At 38.3% G+C, this 27,516-nt stretch overlaps 1 protein-coding gene across 1 annotated transcript; it reads right to left on the bottom strand.

Annotated features, from left to right (window-relative positions):
• Positions 1–10,511: 10,511 nt before the first annotated feature.
• On the bottom strand, positions 10,512–24,989 carry LOC135459752 (programmed cell death 1 ligand 2-like). The gene is made up of 7 exons (XM_064736065.1): positions 24,936–24,989; positions 18,514–18,582; positions 16,942–17,304; positions 15,614–15,895; positions 14,129–14,269; positions 13,323–13,364; positions 10,512–11,243 (listed from the first exon to the last, which is right to left on the bottom strand). Exons 2-7 carry the CDS (start codon positions 18,566–18,568, stop codon positions 11,161–11,163), a joined length of 966 nt encoding a protein of 321 aa, XP_064592135.1. The 5' UTR covers positions 18,569–18,582; positions 24,936–24,989; the 3' UTR covers positions 10,512–11,160.
• Positions 24,990–27,516: the final 2,527 nt, after the last annotated feature.

The following is a 27,516-nucleotide window of genomic DNA, read 5'->3' as shown; positions in this document are numbered from 1 at the left end:
AAAAAATATTGTACATGACATGAAAAGGACTGCAAAGGTGAATGTACCTTTGACATATGTGAGAGAGGACCTGTATATATGTTGATCAACCAGAGAGGAGGAACAGAATCAGGCCACCTGTGTGTCCATGCTTATGTGAGTTCAGATCTGTTTGAATGGGAGACACAGAATGAAGAGATGAGGGGGAAACATTGTAAAATCTGTCAAACTCAGTGATATGAGCAAGGACTGGTATTCACTGTCCTTTCCAGTATAGGACCTAGGAAGTATCCAGTGAAATTTACATTTGGTTAGGTACTAAATAAGCAGAAGGGCGAATTCGGTGTGTTCACTTCTTGAGTAGGCTGCTCCATTGCAGGTATGTGTTTTCTCACCATTTTATGATTTTTTTCCAAAATCAGTTCATCAGCCTGTATGTATTGTTACTTGGTAAGGATGAACAAGATTGCCTAAAGGTTAAAAATCATAATGCCCAGAATGAAAATCACTGTCATTCCTCTGTTGCCTCCATTTGGAATGCACATAATTCACAAGCATTCCCCAGTATTAAATGGGGTAAAACTTTAACCCTTCAATCACAGTATACAATGATCTTCCTTCAGCTTTACTCACGCAACACATTTCAAAAGGGCATGTTTTATTCTTTGATAGACTATCCATTTTGAAACCTTGTACAAATAGAATTCTAGTTAATCTCTGTTGACATTAAAAAAGCAGAATCTCAGGGACTCACCAATTACAAATTATTTTTAATGGATGGATTTGCAAATGTTTTTTTGTTTAATTTCCTCTAATGGACATCTGAGGGCTTATAAGAAGGCATACAGGCAAAACTGCTCTTGCAACCTTGCTTTATCAGCTGGAAGAATTTACCAACTTGCAAAGTTTGTAAGCAAGCACAGGACATTGATAACTGAAGTCAGTAGAAAAATTAGGTTTATAGATCTAGCCCTGCAACAGTTTTGAAGCTGCTGTTGAATGTAGATCCTTGTGACAGCTCAGCACACCTCAGGATTTAGCTTTGTGTAAGCATGGGAAAAGCAGGTATGCCATTGATATTCAAAATCTGAAGAAATGCTGTATTTAAAAGAAGTCTTGTCTTGAATCAGGTGACATGTGAGACTTTTATGTAGTCCTTGAAATACTGAGATTTCATTCCTTCTTTCTTCTACTCCCACTAAGAAGTAAATTTCAAAATAATATTCCTCTTGCTGAGGCAGCAAACTAAAATTCCCACATTACAGGCAGAGTCCTGTGCTTTGCTGTAAAGGTCTCAAGAGAAATTTCCAAATGAGACATGCAAATTAGAATTAAGGAGCTGAAAACTCAGCTTCTGCCGGTAGAATAATGGAGGTGCAGTAATACTGGTTTTTGCACAAGAGAACATTATAATTTCAATATTGATAAACCCAGTGAAAATACTAGCAATCTGGTGTTTCAGGATGTAAATGACAGGTAAAACAGAAACCTCTCTCATTTGATAGCACTGTTTGGCCTCTTTGACCAGGGCTAGGTGTTACTAAAAATGTAGGAACGCCAGACCTAGATTCCAAAGTTCTCTTGTTACAAAGTACATACTAGCATGCACACATTGCTGCTAGTGCACAGCAAATATTCTTAAAAGAGGAAAAAACACAGCAAGAATTTTTTTTAAAGTAGAAGAAAGATAACCAGATTTCTCAGTGATATCGTTGTTTTCCATCACTGTTTCTATGATAAGCGACTTGAGCTGTATTTCTCATGGCATACAGAAACAGCCCTCGCATGCCTACAACATCCATGTACAGAGCACAGTGCTTGGGCATCAGACAGCTTCTCTGGTTGTATTTAAAATTCTGACTTGAAATGGCATCTTAGTCAAACAGCATAAAATATTCAGATCTGTGTATTAGTAAAATAAAGTCTTTAGAGACTTACTAGCAAGAAAGGAATTATTTGAAACATCAGCCAGACAGCGGTGCTCTGACTTGGTGCTAGTTATATATGTAATAATGTTAACAAATACATTGTCTTCTTTTTTTTTTTTTTTCTTGTGGCTATTGGCACATACTGCTCAAGAGAAATTTAAAATATGAAATATGCAGAGGAAGGCAGCAGGAGAGGAGAAGGACCAGACAGCAAATAGGACTAAAAACCATTAGAGTAGTATACAAAAAACCTTTACTAATTTAACTATCAAATTCCTGATTAAAGATACCCATTAGAATCCTTTGACTGTTTGAGGCACACAGTGTGCCAGCACAGCAGTTAAATAACTGCATATCAGCACAGTTTGCTTAGCTATTTAACTATTTTCTTTTCACATCCTCAGGGCTGCTTTAGTCAAACTTGTTTCAGATTTTTAGCAGTGTATTCCCTGTTGGAGTGGTGGAGATGATGCAGGAAAGTATCAGTTATTTTTTTCATTTTCTTTTTTTTAATAGTACTTGCTTTGTTCTTGCATTTTGCAGTTTGTTTTCTTTTCCTTAGTTGGTGAGATCTTATTGTGAGATATTTATTGTAATTCTCCATTACTCTTCTTGGTAATAGGTTTGTCTGTGGTCAACTGTGCTGATGATTTATTCAGCTGAAAATCACTTGGCTCTACTCTGTGATACCTTGTATAACACTATCTTTTAATTTAAAGGCCTTGTCTGACCATGATTATTCAGTAAAGGCAGAACTACTGCAAAGAAGATCTCTAGCACTTGCTATTGCATTATCAGCCCTACCAATCTTTTGATCTGCTGACTTGTGAGAAGCAGCAAAATTGCAAAGTCACACTATGTGTCTGTCAGAAGCAGATGTCAGATGACATTTCCTTAAATATAACCAAGTTTCTTTTGAAAAAGAGAGAATAGGTCACTAAAGCATGTAACCAATCCTCCTAACTTGAGATAAGATCTGTCAGCAGCATTGTGGTCAGTTCAGCAGAACTTAGTGGTAAGAGAAGCTGGGACAAGGTTTTTTCCTTGATTAAAACTTTCAGAAAAAAAAAAATCTTGAGTGGGTGCAGGGATCATGTCAGCTAAACTTCTGCTCAGAGTTTTCCAAAGCTCTGCTGAGGTCTCAAACAGTTCTGAATTTCACAAGGAAAGAAGTAGTGCTGCCATGCAATGAAGAATTTACTGACTTAACTTTGTTTACAGACATTTAGATGTAAGTATGAATAAATATATTGGAGCATATGGGTTTCTTTATTGCAAAAGAAACTCCAAACCCTTTAATATTTAAAAATGGCAATATGCAGGGCAGTGGCTAAATACTACAGTTAAAGCAGAAGGAATATGATTACTCCAGAAGTGATTACTTGAAAAACAGGACTTATAGGAATCATCCTACTCTAACACAAAGATGATTGCTATTAAAACTAGGAATAATGAACACAAGATGTGTTATAGAAGGCAATGGACTCCTCCTTGTTGCATGGCTATGTCTAACAGAGGGCTCTAGCTACCCTGGCCGGACTCACTGGTGACCCCAGCAGTGCATCCTCTGCTCATGGGCCCACAAACCCCCTTTAAGTTCATGTCAGGCACCCAAGCATTGCCTGAGCCAAGCTGTAGGTAGGTCTGTGCCCAACTCTGTCCCCTGGCATCCCAACTTGCTGCTTTTCCTGACTGGGCCATTGGTGCATGCTGTTGTAGCTTGTCCTGTGTCCAGGCATGGCTGGCTGTGCCCAGTCAGGACTCCTGGGTGGGTTTTGAACCTGACTCAATCACCTTGACTGAAAAGGGGTTGTTTAGAGATGTTGGTTGTTTTGACCTTGGTGTCAAGCCTTGCTGGGGAGGATGTGGTGCTGAGGTTGCCCTCTGTTCCTGGCTCATAGCCCCTCATGGGGCAGCCCTGCTCTTGAAGCTCACTGACAGTTTATCTTGCAAGGATTGTAAAACTAGTTACCTGAAGATTGTAATGAAACTTCAGAGATGTGACACTTATTTCTTTGATCTCCTTCCGTCCGCTTTTATTAAGGTACATACTTACCTTCTCCATCAGTAAAATACATTTGGAAAACATTTCTAGATTCTCAGATGGGAGATATTGCTGCTTCACTTAAGAAACACGGAGTCAGCTAATTAAATCCCTTTCTAAGGAAATTCTTACTTCTTGTGAAATAGATCAGATGACAAATAGCAAGATTCAGTACAAAAAAGTAGTCCCTTTCTCAGGTCTTCTTAGGAGAACTCACACCAAAGATAGAAAATGGGGCCAAATCTTATTGCTTCTGAGAGCAGTCATCTGAGTTCTCAATGTAGTTACTCTCTCTTTTTCAGAAACATAGTCAGCTACTTTCCTGCTACTTTTACCTGCAACTGTTTCCCAAATTTCAAATAAATGTAGTACTGTGATGGTAGGCTGTATGGCCTGCTCTTGGGCAGACGCTTAATGAAAGCAGACTGGGTTTTATAGGGTAAAGTGACTATCAGGCAAATGTCTCTAGGCGAGCTGTCGGCAACTTTAGATAAGTTACCAGTAATATAACTGATTCCTTTATTAGGAGCCTTGTATCACCATAGCCAGTTTGCCAGGAAACATTGTTTTTTCCTAGAATGTTTAAAGTTCAGAATTGATGAGTCAGGCTAGTTTCAGCATTCTGCAATAGCAAAAGCAGTGTGCACCCTCTCCTCCATCCATTGCTGGTGAGTTGTTCAAATAGGGTATTGTTCAAGCTGAGTATTGTCCACTCTAGGACAGAGTGGACAATACCCAATACAGAGCATTCTGCTGCAGTACCTGAGGCATATCAGTTAACGAATGAAGCTCAAAACATGTATATCAACAAAAGATGCATGACTTGTATCCATACCCAGCATGCAGCAGATGCATAGATGATAACCTTTGACTGGAGAATATCCTTGGCCTTTTATCCATGGTCCTGGGATCCTGTCTGTCTGGTTGATTTTTGTCATCACTTCCTGTCATTCTTCACAGCTTTCCATATTTGAGTCAAGAAACTTTTAGCTTCTACCCATGAGCAATTCTCCTGTCAGGCCAAATTCACAACTAAACTGGTTTTAGACAATAACCAGTCACCTTGAAGCACTAGGAGTGTTACATTATCCTAGTGCACGGTATGGCTTCCAGAATAGTGATGTCTGCGGTATTAGAGACCAGACAGTCGGCAGTGACTATCTGTGAGCAGAGTTGGCCTGTGCCCTTAACTGGCTTCCACAGTATGTCTTGTTCAAGTCTGCCTTGGCTGAAGAAAAGAAAATGCTTCCCAGCCTTGGACTGTTTTCACCCATCTCTTTGCAGTCTCGTATTGGAATAGGATCCCAATATTTCCAGGTAGAATATGCCTGGGATGGTCTGACCCTTGCTGCTAGGCCAAAGGCGGCAACTGTGGTATTTCATATCAGAGACACTTTTGGCTGACTGGATGTTGCAGCTGGGCACTGAAACAAACCCAGGCTTGTAGAAACTCAGTTTACCTCAGGTGGAAGGTCTTCAGGCTAGGGTGAAGAGGAAAAGGAGACGGATTCTGCCGGAGTTAATATCCAGAGTTTTATTCCATGGTCACAGATGTCTGAATCTTGGTAACAGCTCCAACAGAATACCGAGCATGTGGTCCTGGCTCAATTTAAGCCCAGGGACAGGGGGAGGGGAAGGGACAGGTGAGCACCAACCAGGTGGGAGGAGGAGGGTGTCAGGGAACAAGGGACACCTAGACAGGCCAATGACCCCAGGCCTGAAGGGCATCCTTTGAACTTGACCAACCTCACGAAGCCTTGCTGGAATGTTAAGCCTGATTGACAGAACTCACTCAGCGAGGGGGTCAGGGGGAAGGGAGAGAGGTATTGCCACACCTGGGAAGGGACTGGGAGATAAAACAGGAAATTGCCACACACTGCAACAGTCTCGGATACAATTGTACAACTCAGCATTGTGGAAATCCTGGGAGTACCCAACCCAACTTCCTCCAGTGGAGGTTCTAGGAGGACAGGGGCTCTAACCTTCTGTCCTCTTGCAGCAGTTGACAAAAGCAGTTTTAGTTTTGGAAAACTGAACATCTCTGTGGAAAAGAATTTTGAGACTTTTTATAAAGGACACAAACGGTTCTTCATACACTCTAAGATAGTGGCAATTAAAACAATGGAGTGAGTAGTCTCTTCTGAAGTTAAACCTATATTAAGAGAAAAATGTATGGGACAGTAAAAATCATTCCAAGTCACAACATATACTAATTTTCATCCATCTCTGTGAAATTTCATTTAAATAAGCTTCACAGATGGGAATTCACCAGATTCTTCGTCTCTTAGGCTTGGTGAATTAGATTCTGTGCCTGGTTTTGAGCATTTAACTAGACCAGAAGCAGGCTCTAACCCCTGACATCTTCCCCAGAATCTCAGCAAGGTCTACTCTCTTGCATTTTACTTCACAACTCTTTAGGAGCATAAAGTGCATGCATGGCAAACACAGAGAAAATCAAAGACTTTGCTTGGAGGTATAAAATGTTGCTTCTGCTCTATAAATTTTTCAGAAAGCTGTCTTGCTTTCTCAGTTTTCTTACCAGTCTGAGGGAGATCTGTGCACTAGGACTGCAATATTTTGGGGTTGGACAGAAGCATGGCTCAGCAGTTATAACTTAGATGAACTGGGAAGTTCTTTGAACTCACAGTGCTTCATCTGACTTTATTATTTTCACAAACATTCTGTGTCCCTCTTGAAAAATAAAAAGTTGACCTTCTCCTGTTCCCTATTCTTACCAACAGCTTCTCCTTTCTTTGTGACTTTCTCAAGTTTGTACATCTATTCACTGATACTAGCCTCTGTTTCACCAGGTTTGCATAGTTAAGACTGACAATTATCTATTTTACTTCTGTAAGGATTATGTTCATCGTATCACCCGAAAAAGGTTAATTTCCTACACAAATACTGTTGTCCAGTAGCACAGAAATCCTCTTGCTAGCAATGTTGTGATTAGAACGCCAGATTTCTTACTAGATAGGTTCCTCCCCTCACCAGTGAAAGCACCGCCTTCACCAGCAGAGACTCAGGTAATCAGCTCACCCTACTGCCTGAAAAACACCTGTAAGGAATGAGCTTAAGCCCACTGTGCAAATTTCTACTGCATCATTCTTTATGTCAAGTGGTTTCTAACACAGACTTTGCATAAAAGATGTTTCACTTCTCACTTGGAAAAGCCCATTAAGGAAATGTGCTTGTGAGTAAACAAACATTAGCTGCTGAAAATTGCATTGAAAATAAACCCAGAAGTGAACTCAGTAGTTCATTAAAGTCAGCTTTTAACAATATTTGTACGGTGCACTTACCTGTTTCAGCTACTTTTTACCGTGTATTGAGTTCGAGTGAAATATTAACAAGCACTGGCTATAAAAAAGTATTATACAGCATGCTTGACATATGGTGAGGAGAACCAGGATATCTTGTTGAACCACATCGTAGTCATTGATCTAAGGCTATATTTAAGGCCACGTGTTCATCAGAGTAAAAGAAAAATCAGATAATTACAAAGGATGTGGAAGGTAATTTGAGTAACAAGTTTACAGTCAAAGGTCATTTTGGGTTAGAAGGGACTTCTAAGATTGCTTAGTTGATCCCCATCCCCACAGAAGTAAAAGACAAGTTGGACTTATTCCTGTAACAGTGACCCTCACTGTATAGAGGTGGTTTGTAAAACCTATCTCTGTAACTATTTTGTGGAGTAGGTAAGTATTGGTTTTGGTGGTAAACTGTATGTTCTGTCAGATGAAAGAAATTCTCTAAGAAAAGATGACTGCAGTATTTCTTAAGAAAGAATAGGGGTTTCTTGATGTTCAAAATTCTAAAAGGCATTTCCAATTGCTCCCATAGTCAGAATCAGCTGCTGGTTTTCTAGGATGCAGACTTAAGTCTTGTAAGGCATTTCAATTGGCTACTAGAATATCTCTTCTGCTTCAGTCTTCTTCCAGAGATATTAACCTTCTTGATGTTAGCAGTTGCTTTCAGACATGTCTGTGGTAATGGGAATCAAGAAAATAGTAGGAGTTTAGGCTGCTGCCAGTATGAAAGTGAACTTGGTACAAACAGCTAATCTTATTCTGCTCTATGCTCTTAATCACAGATCAAGCTGCAGTTCACAGCTACTGAAAATGTTGTGGTTGTTGAAAAGCTGAAGTAAGCCCTTAAAATCTCTGGTCGATAGCAGAGGTGAGGAATTAACAGAAAGACTAATCACCCTGTTTGCCATTTGGTCCTGTGCTAAAATGGCATGTACCTCACTCATACATAGTAAAGCAGGTCAGTGGATTGGAAAAGTAGATTTTCCTTAGCCATACCAGAAAAATTCAATACTGACAACAAACTCTCTACTTGCTTGTGAAAAATGGTCATCATTAAAATTCAGTGAGCTATGTTTTAGGTGACTATAAACAACTGAATAAATTCTTTGCACATGTTTTCACAAACATTCCACCGGCTTCAGCTGAACCCCTACCTTTTTCCAGTACACTAAGATGCTATTGCTTATGACATGCACCTAGTTGAGAAAAATGTATGGAGATGAATAGAGGCTGTATATATCAGAAAGGGTAACAGTATCTTATTATGCAAGGTATCCTCTCTGCCATTCAAAAATGTCAGATGACAGTACAATTAAGTCAAACTTTAAAAATACCTAATAGTTTTATGGTCTAACAACATCATGACTCACGGTGAAGTTCAAAACTATTAAAAAAAAAACCAAAAACAACACCACCAAACAAACAAAAACCCCAACAACCAAAATTTTTTTAAAAAACTCAACAAACAAACAAAACAACAACAACAAAAACCACAGAGAGAACACCACAGACAAACAGAACACAAACCCTTCAAACATTTTGCAGGCAGTGTGTATGTGAGAACTCACTTCAGCTGTTTGGGGATAACAGCATGTAAAACAGTAGGTGAAGCAGAAAGAACAGAGACTCATCATGTCACACGTGTATCATATGCTCAGTGGTTTACAGTAAAAGACAAGTCTTGCATGAACTCATAGACATATATAGACTGCCAAGCTGCTGACAAGGTAACTTTCACATACTCAGATGTGACAGTCAGCTTCATAAGCATCCAGCGAGAGCTGGTGAAAATAGAAACTCATGAGCCAAAATGCTTTTCTAGGTATTCTTATAGTTATTGCAGTGAACAGTGCTATTGTTCCATTCATAATGAAATAGAGTGGATAGGTCATAGGAGTGTTGTGGAAAGCTGAGCTGCCTCTGCCTAGGGATGCCAGGTGAAACCTTTCAGTGTACAATCCAGTAAGAGGGAAAGCAGGGCAGTGTTTGCCTTGCCTGAAAAATGGGCAGGAAATGCTACCCACACTTGTTCTTTGCTGCTTACACCAAGGCAGCGTTTACTCACCAGTATAAAGTAATGACAAGATGACTTTCATTTCAGCAAGGAACAATGATAATCACTAATTGCAAAGACTGCAGTGTAGTATTTATGTCCATCCACATAAATTCATTTTTATTACTTTGATTTCATTTTCATGAGGAAAAAATAAACAGAAAAATGCATAATTAACTCTTTCCAGGAATACAGTGGGTTAGATTTCACCATGGCTGACAGAAGAGCAAGGGCTCATAGTTCCCAGCAGAGTACAAATCTGGAACAGAGAGAAATTGCTTGACCTTATGTATTGACTCTTAAATATTGCCAAATGGTGCAAGCCAGGGCAGTTCCCAAGCTGCTATTCCATATTAAGCTAACCAATGCTTTAAGAAGCTGCCTCTGATTCTCTGACGTGTGCCAGATTTGCCATGTCAGCAAGGACATAGGACATCGCAAGCCTAGTTTGGATTTGTCTCAGCTGAATCCAGTGGCTACAAATGGGTAATTAAATGTGCAATACATAGATATTAAATTACAGATGGTGTCAGAGAGAGATTAGTTTTTCTCCTCCAAAGTAAAATCAATGGCAGTCTTGCTTTTTAAAACCACCTGTCCTGGTGAAGCAAGAGAGGGTCTGATGTTCTGGTCTCATAGCAGCACTGTAGGTCCACTTTTTGCTGGAATAAATAGCTGCAGAGTGACACTGGAGAAGCAGTTCCCATCCAAATTCAGAGCAAGTGCTATGCAAAAACTTCTATCAGTGGAATTCTTCTAAGAGCAAGGTCATAGCAGAAGTGGCTTCCATGTGAACACCTTTCTTCAACACCTTTCTTTCTTACATCTATTTTAGTAGAAAACACAGCTTACCAAAGCCACTGGTCTTTCAACACAATATCACAGATCTTACCCAGTGCCCTTGCTTCACTATCGCATGACTGACTAAGAGGAAAAGGTGTTTCATTTTGGATGTTTTCCCAAATCTGGCATTCCAGTATTAGGAAGAAAAGCAGCCTGACATGGAAAAGACTCACTTCTTCATCTGAACAAAGGCAAAATTACTGTTTAAAAATAACCAGTGTAGAAATCTATCTGAGCTTCATTTTCACTTTTGCTTCCAAATTCCTCCTAAAGAAAATTCTGTTGAATAATCAGTTCAAATTTGAAACTTTTTATGTTCATATTTTTTTACCTGACTTACTTGTGAGGTTTTATATAGACGTTAAAATTCTCATGCAACATAACGTTGACGTATTGCTAGTATTGGGTTGGTTTGGTTTTTTTTATTTATTTATCCTTTGATTTAATTTCAACCTCTTATTGCTCTTGTGATATGAAATATCTTCTAACTGTTGCAATGATACAAATTCTATACAAGTGCATACAATGATGCGAGAGGATACTTCTGGTAATATGCAGTTTATTGTGTTAGAAAATTTGGAATTGGGATATGGGCTTGTGATGATGTTTCCACCAGAAAGATAATTGACAAAAGGTAGCATTTACAGCTTTTATTTAAATTCCACAAGTTTTTTACTCCAAGCACCATTCCTGAGACTGGAACAGTTGATAAAGGCATTCTTAAAGAAAAATCCCTTGAGCAACAGTAAGTCCAAAAGTAAAGTGTATCAGATGCACTCAGCTGACCTCTCCGCAGTGGTAAACCACATTTCGTGACAGCATAGTTCTCAGTAACTTCAAGAGGATACAGTATCTGAGGAGGCAGAGCTTTCCATCGCGGCAGTGTAAATACATCCCCATTAGTCCACTTTCTGTCCTAAGGCTAAAGTGCTGTAATTTTTCTTTGAAGTCCCCAAAAACTGATGGGAAAAGTGCAAATTATGGAATGTAGATGAAGAACTTTCACAGACCCACACTCCCACTGTCTCTTGAACCTGTGGCAGTTGACAAGTATAAAGCCTCAGTCTGAGAGTTAAAATCATCACCTTAAAGAAAGAAAATGCAATAGTATTAGTTTAAAAATCTGCAGTGATTTAAAAGTAAAAAGCCTGATTTTAACAACTAAGTGATAAAGAATGAAAGCTCAGTCTCCTGGTTGTCAGGAGACTATCATGCTGAAGTTACAATGGCTCCTTCAAGCTGTTATAATTTACAGGAACATCTACTGTAATCTTTTCTGAGGAAAGAATTATGTCTTTCATCTGTAGTCCAAATTCTGAGTTTTCTATTACAACAAAGCTATCACTCATTTTCAGTCTTTTAAATGAAATAACAAAACTGAAATCCGTTTAGAGAGCATCCATGGTAATGATTGTCAGTAAATATGTGCATGTGATTAAAAGTGTGCAGAACTGGGACTTCAGTGATGAGTTTAAGTGTCCTTTATATTCAATTCTGATATAGCTTGAGCTGTTAGTTAAAGCTGGTAACATTAACAGTCCTTGTTACTGTAACCAGGACTGTATGGGTCATTTCCAAGGCACTGTGGTAAAGTATCTGTGGCTTTATGCTTCAACTACCTACTCATCATGGAAAAAAGGTTCTTTCCAGGGTTTCTTAAAAACATCCAGTGCTGAGAAATATAAATGTTTGTCATCTGACTTACTGCATGTTGCAAGTAAGACAAAGTTTTTTTGTCATTAAAATGAAGAAGTAAAACCACAAAGAATGGCCTTGTCTCCTTTAATTTCTTCATTTCACTAAGTGCACAGAAAAGGCTACAAAGGGGAAAAATACAAAAGTAATACAAAAAGCCAGGGGAAGCCAAGCTATGCTCAGACAATAAGCCCTGGAATGATGTCCGGACATGCACCAACGCTATTCTCCAGAATGCTGCTTGTCTTGAGCTTGTGTTCATTAGTGCATGGCATGATGCCACTAAAGTTTCACACTATCACATGAAAAATAAGAATGAGACTTTGCCTGCAGCAAGGTTTCTGAAAGGTGAAGGTGTCTTTCTGAAAGTGTTGTTTCAATTGTAATATCTACTGATGGCAGTGGATCAAATGCGTACAGTTAAGATGCACACATGACAAACTGAGGTGATTTAGAAATCAGTGAATTCATGCCCTCTTCATCCAATCTCTACATTTCAACTACAAAATTTATTTTTTAAGCTGATGACTTCTTAATGTATTTTTTTTAGCAGTGAGAAATATGGGTGGATTCTCAAAAAAATCCTGTACTTGGAAAAGCCCTAAGTTGTCTCTGTGTTCACTTGGTTAGCTGCATCACAGTATTACTCCATTTGTCCTCCTTGGCAGCCTCAGGGCTGACCTCAATACACTGTGTGAGGGTCTGCTCTGACACCAAGGGAATTACAGCTGAACCAAGTACCTCTGTACCTAACACTGGCCACAGCCTCTCACCTCACAGTGCATTAGCCTGTCAAACTGTTTTCTCTAGCTAACAAAATTGATTTATGTCAGTAGGTATATTAAGACTTTTCTTGTCATATTGATTTATGGTTTTTCTGTGGTCATATCTTTTTTTTTTTCTCAGTTCAGTTTTAGTATGGAACAGTTAGATACATCCTGACAGTTTTTTAGGTATTGTCTTCCCTCTGAAATGTAAAAATTTCTGGATGTCTCGGCAAGTCAGATTCTCATAAGACAAGAAGTAGCCTAGGAGATGATATGATATTCCAGATAAATGAGGTATCATTTCATTTGTTGTTAAAACCTGTAGCCTGATCTAAAAGTATAAGAGTATTGCCACAAATCTTGATGCTATCCAAAACAGCCAGCTTTCTGTGAGTATCCTTCTCAGCCAAGACTACTAGAACCCCAGCTAGTATACAGAGGTGTGTGCTGAGTTGTATATCAAAGGTACTGGTACCTCAGTGAAAGGGAACCAATATTTATAAATTTTTACATTGCCCAAGAGAAAGTCAAAACTTTAGAAACTGCATTTTTAAAAACTCAAGAATGAAAGAATTTAAACTCAAAAGTACCCTCTATTCTGATGTAACATTATTTAGGTTTCAATCTACATACTTTTTAAGATTTTAGATGTAAGAAAGAAAAATCTGTAAATGTAAATTTTAAAAATTGCCTATGACTTACTTTTCTCATCCTTTGCATTAGGGTTCAGTTTTCTTTTCCTGCCTGTTAAAGTAAATATATACAAAATTAGCGTAAAAATTTCTAAATTTGAAAGAAACTATATTGTAACTATAACTATTCAACAAATCTTTGAGCTGTAAGCGGACTTGTTATTAAATCATACCAAATAAATAAACTTCTCTACATTTCTTTTACAAAACTTGAATCAAAAACTTTACAAAACTTGAATCAAATTCTGAAGTCATAATGTTAAGACTCTCCTTTCATGACTATAAATACATATAGTCTGGTTTACTGGAGTCTGTTCATGTGCAAGAAAACACTAGAATAACAGTCTGTTTGCTTTATTAGTTTTGTACTACTGCACATGCACACAAGGAAGGAAATACTGCAATAGTCCTGTATCACACCATTTTAGTTGCAGAGCCATAATGGAGTTGAAAAATAAAGGTTCTGTGTAATATACTGTAGCCACAGTGTCTTTGTAGCTATGAAGAAAACACTGTTCAAACTATGCTTTTATAGTCCTCACGCAAGGCAAAGTTTGTGCTCTGTACAGAATCAGCTGTAACTGGTCAGCTTAAAAAATGTATCTTTCCATACACCTTGTCTCACATACCTAACACAATGAGGAAAATAAAACCCAACTCCAATTATCCAAGACCTCATATTCTACCCTCTTGTCATTTAGAAAAAAAAATGTGACTGAAGTAATGCAAGTGTGCCTTATTGAAATTTCCTCAAGGTTGTTTACAGGAAAAAGTAAAGAAATAGTGAAAGGTTTCACCATCTGAAGTAAAATGTACCTTTTTTGGGTTGCTCATTCTTGAATGATTTTCTCTTCTGAAATATTATTAGTGCAGAGAGAAGGACAGCTACAGTCACACATGTGGGGATGATTAAAGAGATCAGGAATTTTTGTCCACTATACTGTGTACTCATTAAAGCTGTTAAAAACATTAAAGGAGAGTAAATTTATAATTTACAAACCAGGCATTGTTTATCAAGTTATTGGTTCTGTTTCTCCAAAGTCTTGCACTGACTGAACAAAGGATTTTTAAAATTTATCAACATAGTGATTTACACTCATAATACAAATAATTTGGTCTGAATTATTACTGTGAAAAACCTTTAAAAAAGCCAGTCAAATCTTTCATTTGTATGGCGTTTGAGTCTGTCACCATCCTATTGGCATCTGCCTTTGAAATATTTCTATATATTGATGAGACCTCCTCTCAGTCTTCTCCAAGAAGAAGACACTAAACAGTGTCTCCTCATAAGAGAGATGCTTCAGACCCCTCATCATCCTTGTGGCCATTGGTGAACCCTCTCCAGTACCTTCTCTCTCTCGTGTCCTGAGGACCCCAGAACTGGGCACAGCACTGGGCACAGCACTCCAGATGTGGCCTCACTACTGCTGAGTAAAGGGGCAGGTTCATCTGCCTCAACCTGCTGGCAATGTCCTTCCTAATGTGCCCCAGGATACCATTAGCTTTCTTGGCTGGCTCATGGAGAGCTCTTTGTGTGCCAGGATTCCTAGGTCCTTCTCTGCAGAACCACTTCGCAGATGTCAGCCCCAGCCTGTGCTGGCACATGAGGCAATTCCTCTCCAGGTGCAGGACCTTAGACTCCATTCAACCTCACTAGATTTCTCTCTGCCCAGCCCTCCAGCTAATCAAGGTCTGTGGAATGGCAGCAGAGCTTTCAGGTGGGTCAGCCAGTTTAGTGTCACCAGCAAACCTGTGGAGAGTGCCTTTGATTCCTTTATCTGGGTTGTTGATAAATTGAATAAGACTGGACCCAGTATTGATCCTTAGGGAATGCCACTGACAGCAGGCTTCCATCTGGATTCTATTCCTCTGATCATGACCTTGTGGACTCTGTAATTTACCAGTTCTTGATCCTGTTCATCTAACCCACATTTCCTGAGCTTAGCCATGAGGATATTAGGGGTGACAGTGTCAAAAGCCTTGCTGAAATCAAGGTAGACAGCTAGACAGAACAATTAAGTAGGAGACTATCAGGGAAAATGCCCATGCAGCTGAAAAAATTCCCTCTGTATTGGCAGGAAAATAAAGAAAGCTACTCTAAAATTAAAATATACAGAAAAATACAGACTGGCTTGTTGGAGTGGAAGCTAGCTGAGACTTCAAAGACAAAAATAATACTGACTTGTTCAGTTTACCAAGAATCAATATTACACTGATTTCTGGAACTGAACTCCAGTGATGGAGCATAGCACATGATGTATGTATGAACAGTGCCATGAACAAGTTCAAGGTCATACGAACCTAAAGTGGAAAAGTGAGCTGAAGTTTCTCCATTCAGTTCTTTATTCCAGAAGACACACGTGTAGTTCTCACTCATATTTGGTTTGAATGTCAGGATGCTGGTGACATTGTAGAGACCATCTGGAGTCAGTGTATAGGTGGTATTTGCAGATCCGCTGAGATTGAAGTTCTCATTTTGCCAGAAAACCTCTGCCAGAGGAAAGCCTTCTGACTGGCACATAAAAACAAACTTGTCTTCACCTGGTATTCTCATTACTTGAGTATTTATTCTCTTGTAAGATGCTGCATGAGAAGTTGTTGAGTGAAATTGTTGAATGCAACAACAGTGATTTTCCCACTTCACTTTCCCTGCTTTCTTTTAATCCTATGCATTGTCTCTGGTTATATCTGTGGAACACTTATTTGAAATTATGAAGAATGTTTTGTAGAACAATGCAAAATGGGTTATTCAATCCCTACCATGCATACAGCAAAAGAACACACTTCAGTACTTTATGCTGGGCAGCAGTTGGCACTAAATTTATGATTTATTAAGACAGAAGAGACAAGTGGAATCTTATGGGACTCTTATTTTCACATTTGGAAAATGCCATTTTCAGAAAGCCTGATTTCATGTTTGTTTTACCATAGCTTATAAACAGTGTAATATTTTCATCATATTAGAAAAAAATTGACTTTTCATAGGAAATGATGTGGGTCTTAAGAATGTCTGTGTCCATGTTGCATTTGATAAATACTTTTATTTAAATATCTGGGTGGGAAATGAATGCTGCCTTGCATCACACAGCCATGCAACTAGTGGAAAACACCAAAAATCTTTCAAAGATCTAGTCTGTCTTACTTTCCATAACATATACGTTTATTACTAATGCCCATTTGGCTTCAGTGGACACGGAAAATCACGTGTCCTTGCTCTGGGAAATGCAGTCACCTGGGGAATCCCCTGCCACTTGGGTCATTGCAGCAGGATTCATAAGTGTATCAGAGCATCTCTGAGAAACCTTTTGGAATGACCAGAGGGTGGCCCAACAAGGGGATCAAAGGAGAGGAGGGAGGTGGTGGCACTGGAGAAGAAGGCTGTGGAAAGAAGGACAGAAGGACAACAGATGGTGTCCCTCCCCTGCAGCAGGTGCCCCGGGAGGAGCTCATCTGTTGAAATGCTAGCCACCACTAAGACAACTGTTTTGGTTCAGCTGGGGGCTGAGCACAAAGTCTTAGTGGGACCACTAGCAACAAATTCCTTCAGATTAACCAATTTCTACAAGTCTGTGGGAATTTAGTAGAGACATCTCAATGAGTATACAATTACAATTAATTTAACCACTCACCTCTTACTTCCAAAGCAATGTACTTGTAATCCACGCCCTGGTAGTCAATGAGACAAAGGTATGATCCTGCATCTGTGATCTTAACATTGGTGATCTGGAGGATGGCTCGTCCCAGCTCCAGTTCACTGTGCAGAAGTGATGCTCTTCCTACGTAATCAGGATGTTGAGACGGATGGAGTGTGTTCCCATTGCGGAATGTGTACACTTCTTTTGATTTCAACAAGCCCTGCCTTTTGTGCTCCCAAACAACAGTCAGAAGTCTTAGATCCACTGAGCCATTCACAGGGAATCTGCATTCCATAGTCACGTTGCTCCCATACTCCGCAATGTAGAGCTGTTGAGGAACTTCAACTGTAAATAAAGCTATGTATGGAAAAGAGAACAGTTTCATTTGTTTCATCAAAATATGTTCTGATTTTTTTTAAAGTTGGGCAAAACTGTGTCACACAGTCAGGAGTATATGGCTACTGATTTGACTAAAAGTTTTAAGCATTTTTTTGTTCATATTCACACTAATATTTTTACCATATAGTAATAATAGCAAATCATCTATATTCTGTATTGATTACAGAATCTGAAAGATGAGGTCAGAGTGAACAAGTTTTTGGTGTTGAGTTTTGTTTGTTTTTGGGGTTTTTTTGCATTTTTTGAGTAACTTAAGGCTAGGCCAGTGGTTACACAGGGACCATTTTTATCAGACTCTGATATGGTCTCTTACATGTTCTAAGGTTGTAGTAAAAGCAACAATTAATTGTGGAAATTGTAAATCTAATTTCTCTATCCTTTACAAAAAGGAATACCAGTGTAGTTCCTGTTAAACGGAGTTGCACTGGATAAATGTGTATAGCTCAAAATTGCTATGTAGCAATTACAGTCTCCACAAACCTGGAACCATGTGAGTATAATTTGATCTCACGCATTTTCTCAGATACGTGCAACAGTATTACAGAAAATATATCAAAATAATCTCAGCCATTCACCCAATCTGAAATTAATATTGTTATCAATAGGTTGCTATTTTAAAGTGAACTTGATATGGCTATTTCTAATACCTCATTCAATATACTTTGTTACTACTTTCATATTGGATGTGCTGTGTATCGGTAGACAATTCAGGAGCACTTGGAAGGGTTGGTAGTGACACTGCGAAGAAAAGTCCATGCAACTGTAGCAAGGGAGAAAATTATGTGAAAAAGTGCCAAGCTCCTTCTGGGTTTTAGCCGAGCTGCTTCTGCTACAGGCATGGACAGGGGAACACAAATGATTATACTTTATGCCATCCCACACTTCCCAGTGGGCATTGGTTGCTTTGGTCATTCTCCTTCTCACAGCCATGCCACTGATGCTGGACATCTCAGCTGCCAATACACAATATGTTAAAGAACCCTGACTCTGGAAAGTGACAGACGCCTGTCCTGTGCTCAGTCAGTGCCTGTGCCTTCTATAACATGGAAAGCAGAGGCTCCAGACATTACTGACCATTCATGCAAGAATTGCTGGAGGTGCTGAAGCCCACATACTAAAAGCTGCATTAGTTCTGTTAGTGGAACTGAAAAGCAGTTTCTCTCTTACCTGAAACCATGGAGATCTGTGTTTCCAGCAACAGTATTGTGAGGATTTGGAACATTTTCTCTGGTAGATCTGAAATAAAAGTAGAATTGCATTAGAACATGCATCAGCTACCTTCTGCTGAGGCAGATCAGAGCCATGCTAGCCTTTAAAATCCATCACAGCTCATAAACAGCAAAAAAAGAAATAAACTCCAGGCTACCAGCAGAAACTAGGCAAATCTGTATTAGAGCAACTCATGCACACACAAAGAACATGAACCAATGGCAATGAAATAATGGCAATAAAGAGAAATTAAACAATTCCACAACTTCAGTCATGACATTTTCAGGATCTGTAGCTTGCAGGCAGTTTCAAATAGTCTGACAGGGAAATGCTTTTATATTTTTTACTATCCACAAATAATAATCAATTGCAATTGACTTCGCCCATGTAGGAGAGACTCATGAACAAACACAAGCAGATGTTATAACTGTCCGTACTTACACATGATCTAGTTTACAAGATTTTTAACCCTGCTTTTGTTTCAGCTTTGCCTTGCATGGGGTATTTTGCAGTTTCCTATTGCCTAATTGAAGTTTGCTTCAGAAAGGATTAGAATGAAGACTTACTGCTGCTATTCTTTCATTTTACTTATGGCAATGTCTGATGTGTACAAATTGCCTTGTATTACCGATAGTAAACCATCATCCCTGGAATAATGCAAAAGGAGAAAGTACAGTTTTTGAGTGAATGTATTTGTGTTCCAGTAGCAAGCAGACTATCACATATTTTTCATACTATTGTATACAGATCAACATAACTAAAAAAAAGAGGAAAAACACCAAACAACAAAGAAGCACCAGAGGCAAAAATCATAACAAAACTAATGAGATAATAGAAAAGACAGAAGAATTACTTCGAATAAAGCTTGTTAACATGTAGTATAATCTGAAAAGAAATAGTGAAGATCCAGAAATAAGCTACAAGGAAGTAAAGAAGAGAAGGAGCAATTTTAGACTTCCCCAGAGCTAGACTTACTGGAGGAGGGGTTTTATTTTACTTCCCTATTCTTTTGTGGGCTCAGCTTGAAACATTCTGGTTCCAATTTTCTCAGGTGCTGCATTTCTCTCATTGTTTCTACCCTTGAGCTTCAGTATCTTGGAAAGCAAGGCTCACAGCTTAGCAAATTAGCAGCCAAAATTATGGGACTTTTTGATGTCATGTAACAAATAAAGGTTTATATTCAAACTACTGTGAGCAGACTTACTATATGTAAATGAAAGCTAGTTACCTTTATCAGAGGCATTTATTACATGATGAATCATAATTACTATGGCTGTGTGAGAAAGGAGATAATAAACACCATCAGTATCTCTATATTCCAGATGCAGAAGTAAAGACTGTTACTATTTACCATCCTTAGTCTCCTACTACACTCACTTCTCCACACAGCTTACCTATTAGAAGATGGACATAAGGGAAAGAACTGAATGAAGAATGAAACTATTTCTCATCAATATTTAGATCCTTGGATTAATCTTATGTGAGACATTTTAGGTATTCTGCTCTCTTTTTATCATCTACAGTACATTGAAAATGCAGAGATATTTATTTTTTAATGTAGGAGATAGTATTTTAAAAAACACACATATTACTGATAGTAAAAATAAGAAGATACACAATCTGCCCCAGCAGATAATCATAATTATTACATATCAAGAAAATCTTGTCTGACCAGAGGGATTAGTTTTAGAAAAGCATTACACATAATATAAATACAGAAAAGAAACCAAATATTAGAACATTTTAACTTGGGGTACTGAAAGCAGTCATAGAATGCTTGTGGGAAGGAGGAAGGATCTGTATTAAAAAGATCAAAGATCTATTAGCACAGATGTGTATTAGAAAGATCAAGGATTTGTCAGCAAGGATCTGTATTAGAAGGCATCCTTCTTTATTTCCATAATCTCACAAGCAGACATCAAAGCTGTTGTGCAATCTCAGTGCAATTTACCCATGCAACTTCATCATGTGGCTCTGACACACTTCCATAGAAAAGCCTGCACCAGCATCTAGAGGGTGATTTCTTCTGAGCTTGCACTACCAACCATTCCTGATGTTGCAGAATAGCCCTCATGTTCTCCCTACTCTTGATAAAACATATGTCATGCCCTGCTCTTCAACAGTCCTTGTACACAACTATCCTAACTTATCCTAAGCTTATGCAAAAGTCCTTTGTTTTTCTGTTAAGAAAAAGGCCACTTCTAAAATGTATCCATCATATGCTTGTTACAAATTCACAGAGATAAAAGAAGGAACACCGTGCCATAAAAATTATTACTTAATGCGTCTTACAGCAAAGTGAGGAAAATACACTTCTGAGAACAGTATGAAGTAGCATGACATTTCAAGAGCAATTCAGATGGAGTCTGTAAATTGATTTCCCAGACCAATCTGCAGAAGAAAAAGCAAGTTATCACACAAAGCTCTGTGATTATGAGAGTTAAGTTGCAAAAACATTGGATAATTGAGGTGGTAAAAAGCATCACATCAAATATCTAAAGATCATCATGGCTTTTTAAGAGTTGTAATAGTTTCAGTGAAGATTTGGGGCCCAAGACAAAAAGTTTGAACGTGTCAATGAAAACAAAAGTATGACAATGATCAGGGAAAATGAGGAATATAATATTTTCTTTTTGTACAGCTTTTTTGCTTTTACTGAAAGTACAAAGTTGAAACCCATATTTGACTTCATTGGGCCACAAGCAATATATTATGGTAAATTTTCTTAGTGAATGCTGACTGAAATCCAGATGGTAATGATAATAAATTGCTGAAGTTCCATCAAAGATGGAAATTATACTAAGTATTCTTTTTCTCCTCTTGATTCATTCAGTTGATCATGCCTGTAGCTTTAACCCTGGTCCCAGCTCTCTAATCCAGAGGGTTTATAACACTTACCTAAAAAAAATTGGGTAATTTTTGGCCTTACTTCGTACAAAATCTTTAGTGGTAGTCCAAAATCCTTCTCTAAGGAGTGAGAAGGATACTTCTTGTTCCTTTGGAAAATTTAGACTCCCATTTCAAACTGTACAAGCTCTAAGCTCCATACAACTATATGATTAAATTTTCAAAATACTGTATAGACTTTATTCCATTCTACAGACAGAAGTGAAAAGGTGCTTATCTTGACTGGATGTTACAAGGATGCTCTCAGGAACTGAAACAGGTGGCAAAATATGAACATCAGTCTGCTACATGCTTAAACTGTCGAGCTCTTGAGCAAAAGCTTGGGTGGCTCATTTAAGTAGCTGTGCTTATATAGACCTCTTTGGTATGTGTTTATTTTTATTTACTGGATCCTATTTTCAGAAAACACTCCTGTGTGTTTTCACCACAGTGCGTTGGGAACTGAGGTTCGCACCAGTCTGGTGGTAAGAGTAAGGACTGATTTGGCATTAGTGACAACTCTCACAATGTTCACAATGTTAAGTTTACAAGTATTTTAAGCAAAGGAACATGAAGATTACGGAATATTTTGCAATCTACTCCTCTGTAATAACGGTTGAAACCGGCATCTGAGTAATGTAAATTAAATCCTACTGTTTTCATCCATGAAAGGTCATAATGCTTTTCTTAAGCAAAAGAAGCATCTTAATGTAAGATCCTCTACCTTTGATTAGTACCCTTACTATGATTGCTCCTGCACATGGCAGGGGGGTTGGAGTAGATCACCTTTAAAGTTTCCTTCCAACTCAAATCATTCTATGGTTGTGTAGTTCTATGATCATTCTCAACACAAGTTTAACAAAGGATCCTGAATATCCCGAGAATCTGTGCTGTTCACTAAACAAAAAACCAGAGACACAGTGACTGACACAGGGACCTTATAGTCTAATAAATCATGGGAAACACTTTCCCAGAAACATTGTTTCAGCTATTAAAATATTTGTTTTCTAGCAAATGGATGATTTGGAACAGTAAACACATTTGGTGTCTACGTAATGAAATTTAGCAGCATTAAGCAAGGTGAGCTTTTTAGACCCATAGCTTCCACTAGAATAATCAGACCAGCTGGCAAAGCTAAACAAGCTTTCAAGCACACTGGCTTTCCTCCAGGTTTAAAGCAGGAGTCAAATCAACACAGAAGTTCACAATAATCTCTCAGATTTCACTCTGGAATACCAAACTATTAAAGGACTAAGGAAGGGGTACCTGGTTCTTTTCAAGTGGCGATGGTAGACAGACCCTTCTTTGAATCGTATTTCCCTGAGACCAAGGTGTCCCATTGGCAGCACTTTTGATGTGATCCTGCTGGGTTGTAGCAGGTAAAATACAGCACAGAGAGAAGTGGGGACATTGTGTTTTTACAGCACACAGAGAAGTGGGGACATTGAACTCCATGGCTGGGAGCTGGGAGGATGGAAATGTCACCAGGCTGGCCAGTTGGCCTGCGCTCACCTCCACACAAACTGCCTTGTACACTTCTGCAAATAAGGTTTTGCTAGCGGTCTTGCAAACTGAGACATCCTGAGCTGGTAGACTTTGTTACAGATTTGAAATACAAATATTGCAGTTGATCTGTTCACTCCTACATTCAATGTTTTTGCTCCTCTGCTGACAGACTCTGCAACATTAGTGAGCCTAGATCAGCTATGTTTTCCTAATGACTATGCTTTTCCTAATCCCGCTCCTCTGCACTCTCTGTCTTATTGTACTGCAAAGCTAGTACCCATACTAAGCACAGGACAGTGCTTTCTGGAAATAATCCAAAATTACAAACTCATCTTAATCAAAAGCAATCAAGCTGTGTTAACAGGCATCTGACTTGGCTCCATTTGACTCTCCTTGTGTGAAATGGAGTTATTTTGCTCAAAGAGACTATCTTCTCATGCACCTATGTACACAGCAAAAGATTATATAGTCCTAGTCACAGTTTCTTTTGTCTTTTTCTGTTACTGCAACTCCCCTGCCTTCTGTACATTTTGCAAAAACTTGCATGGAAGCAAGTTTTTTCAACAGCTTTCCTCCAACACTCTCACATGTGCAAAAAGACACAACTTTTTGACATCTTCATGAAATGGCTAAACTGATTTTACTTTCTGTGGAAGGATCTACTTTAAAAAAAATAAAGAAACAAAAAAATTAAAGAAAAAAGTTTAAAAATACTAGGTCAGAAAATAAACAAGAGAATAAACTAAAAACAAGCATTAGATACTCATACAAACTACAACTGTTCTGTATCTCACCATCAGAAAGAAGGTACTTTTTTTCTATTTCAGGAATTTAATAAAAAATCCTAACCATGCATATTAAAATTTGTTCAAAGGCCATTTCTTCAGCCTGTCTCAGTATATTTTGTGGACATAATCTCTTGTTCTTATTTTCTCAAACCTGCCCTATCCAAATACCACCTCACCTGCCATTCTTCTTGTCTTTTGCACACTTGTTGCAGTCCCTTATTGCCCACCTCACCACACGGACAATTTATTGTTGGGACAATTGGTTTGTCCCTGATGTTTACACGTGACAGCCTATTTGCATAATTTCAGTCTGCTCTCCATCTTCCTTCAGCCTTCAGATGAAGATATAGAATATCTCACTTCCTCCTTTGCTCACATTATCTGCGAATTCTCACTTTCCCTGCGTTGTTTAACTGTCACCTGTTGAATATTTTCCACTGTTAGTTTTTTGTTCCATGACAAATATAATCATTCTAATACAGCTGAATTTTTTTTTTTTTCTGTAGATACTAGGATAGAATTGGGGTGAAATTTTGTTACATTTAAAAAGCAGTTCTGTATATCATAGAACTTCTCAGAGCCTTTCCACTCTTAGCAGCATTACTGAATACAGACTGACATTTTGGCATGATACACTGCAAATTTTCTTTTGTATCTCTAGCTTCTACAGAAAGAAAGACTTCTTAGAGAGGCACAAGAACTTCTCTTAATAGCCTATGCTTTTTCTGGAATGCAGAAGGTGAAAGTCTCCAGACTTGCTGTACAATCAAAACAACCTGCAGGTAGTATGTTAGTAACAACTGAAAGAAAGTAAATAGGAATACATAGATACAAATATATACAGAGGTTTTCTTCTCCATTCAAATCCTCCCTGAAATTCAGGATGAAATATTTACTAAGAGCTACATCCTCATGTACAAGCTGAAGAGGCTCACCAGCACCACTCCTCTGCCTTTGCCTATGAGAGAAGATAGAGTTGTAAGAGAGTTTCAACTTCTAAAAACATCAGGGTTAGAAATTTATGGACCTGTGTTTTAAGATCTGGAACTTATCCAGTCTTTCATTCACAATCAGATTCTGTATCCCAGTAATAATTTGAAAATAAATTAAGTAAATTTTAAGAATCGAGGAAAAAACCCTCAATCTATCAGCCAGAAATACAGGAAAAATCAATTTGCATTTTATCAGTGTTATACTCACATCAGATCTTTACGCAGGTCATTGCAATCTGATTCATGTAACAGCAAAGATTCCCAAAACTCTATCCTGTTTGCACATAGCAGAAACTACCCAAGTCGTATGACAGTGTATAACATGCACCAATAGCACAACTTGTGGGCTGATCTTATTCAGCTTGTAGGCTGATCTTTATGACATAAAAAACCTGACTCTGTTGAAAGGACTTTTCTCAGGACATTGTTAGTTTCAGTTTCATGCTGAATGTACACTGAGCTCATTTCTCTGCATTGCTGAGAATGTGCATGCATCCAACAAAATTATAGAAATCACTCTGCAAAATCTATGTGCTCAAATTCTGCTTTTGATTACACCCATGATTTTCGGTGGGTTTATAACCATTTAAAGCAGTGCACAGCATTGGCATCTGAACTTGCATTTACTAGGACTGTTATACCTTCATCAAGTTACATTTTCTTACTTTCATCAGATTAATTTTACAAGAGTTCGTCAAGCAATTACCTAATATTTGCAGAATCTATTTCCTCTTAATTTTTATCTAGGTTGATGTAATTACCAAAAAAACAAAATCACTATGAGGCTAATCAAACACTTCAGTGACGTTGTGAATCTCCATGCTTACAAATGCACCAGACTTTACAAGACAAAGCCTGTGCAATTGTTTTTATGATGCCATTGCTTTGAGTGGAAGATTTGATTAGGTGACTGATGGATCTCCTTCCGATATAAAAGTATTTTGTTCTATCAAACAGTTTTATCAATGGACACATCTTTTCATTTTTCATCACTCTATCTTTTAATTTATGATGACATAATGAGTGAATTTTAATTTATGATATCATAATGAGTGAGAGACATAAAAGAGATACAGATGTGTTTGTGCTACACATTCTCTTTTGTCTCCTATTAGATTTTTACTGCTTGCGAGAATTGTGCTCTACCTCAACACAAAAAATGATTGTGGCTTTACTCCTGCAAATCCTAGCTGGTTTGGGAAGATGTATGATGATTGCCTGCCTCACAGTTCCAGACTGATTTATGAAATTATGTCTCCTGCTGCCTAGTGCAGAGCAAACTAGCTCAACAAAAGCACTGTTACATTACTTTATTCTTCTTCAGTAAGCTTATCATGTGTAGCCCTGTCACACAAAGTAATTCGCGAGTAGTCTCACCTTTTCCCGGAAGAGCTCCAATGACTTCTTCGGCAGAAGTCAATGATTTGGATGACAGAAAAGAAACACCAAAGTTACTTCACAATCACCATCACCATCATCTGCTCATTCTGAGCTAGTCCTGCCTACAGTATGTTTTCTTCATGTGTTCCCGTACTGGAACAAGGAGACAGCTCAGTGAAATCGCCCAAGAATCAGTGACTTGCCTTGGGCATCACAAGAACCCAGTAGCATCTGGCTTGCCTGGGGCAATCATATACTTGCAGAGCCAGAAAAATATGGAGAGAGACAGTGAATCTGGGACAATATGCTGAAAAAACAGAAGTCCTACTGTTAAGGTCTGCAAAAGCAGAAATTCCACCCTTAACGCTTCTGTTGTTTTCCTGTCTAGCCCATGCTTCAATGATGTGCCATTGGAATTTTTTTAACCAAAGGGGAAAAGGAACACAGTCGAAAGTCCTGCAGTTCTGCTCCATGAAAAGCTGTGCAGGTCAACAGCAATGATTCTATTTTTCATATTATTAGATCTTTATTGGAATTGTAATTGTTAATAGCTTTCATATTCTACAAAATTAAATGCCACATCACAAAGCAGGTCACCACGCTGGTTCATAGTTACATTTGTAAAATAAATGAGTCCTGAACTGAAATAGCAATAAGCCAATTTTGATTGTGCACATGAACCAGGCTTTTCTGAGCACTTTTGAAAATCTAATGATGCTTGGCTACTAGGAAGTAAAATGCAGCTTACTGAAGCTGTCTGCTCGTGCTTGCTGCTGTATTTTGTCTTCCAGATATCTGAAAACACTGAAGCATCATGCAAATGATTTTAATGGAAGGAAAAAAAAACTCACTAAAAAATAGTGTTTAACTACATTTTTTGTCTTAAGATAGGAAGGATTTCCACTTACCTAGTTCTCATGAACTAAATGCTCTATTTTCACTTTGGTGTGTATTATCCCTGTGTAAGGAGCAGAAAATACTTTACCTGAAACCACTTATGGCATTGAAGGATAAACATGTGGGCCTGTCTCCCTGTATTCGTAAAAGTGAAGCCACAAAACTTAAATTCTACTAAAAGCTTAATTTCTAAAATAAGATTAGACAAGTTCAGCCTTGTATTTCAGAGAAGTATAAAAGAGAGCTTATTTAGTAAGGGCAGGGCTTTTTGCTTTACCTGTTATTTGCCTCATGTCCTGCTTTTCTAAAGAAGTAGCAAAATTTTATGCTTCCCATCAACCACTCAGGAATTCAAGCACTGTCATTTTAGAATTTAGGGTTCAGCTAAAGAATTTCTATTTTTATCCCCTCATTTCATTATCTTACTCATCTGATATACAGCACTTTCAACAGTAACTTGCCCTTTCTCCTACTGGGAAAAGAGAAATGTAACAGTTCCTGCTGTAGAGTAG

Source organism: Zonotrichia leucophrys, chromosome Z, assembly GCF_028769735.1.
Source record: "Zonotrichia leucophrys gambelii isolate GWCS_2022_RI chromosome Z, RI_Zleu_2.0, whole genome shotgun sequence".
Classification (NCBI taxonomy): domain Eukaryota; kingdom Metazoa; phylum Chordata; class Aves; order Passeriformes; family Passerellidae; genus Zonotrichia; species Zonotrichia leucophrys.
This window is presented reverse-complemented; position numbering and strand designations above follow the sequence as displayed.

Coding starts and splice junctions, on each gene's coding strand:
- LOC135459752 (XM_064736065.1), bottom strand. CDS start 18,568: ATGTTCCAAATCCTCACAATACTGTTGCTGGAAACACAGATCTCCATG. Junction 14,270..15,613: donor AGCTCACTTTTCCACTTTAG/GTTCGTATGACC, acceptor TGTTTTTAACAG/CTTTAATGAGTACACAGTAT. Junction 11,244..13,322: donor TAATGCAAAGGATGAGAAAA/GTAAGTCATAGG, acceptor TCTTTCTTTAAG/GTGATGATTTTAACTCTCAG.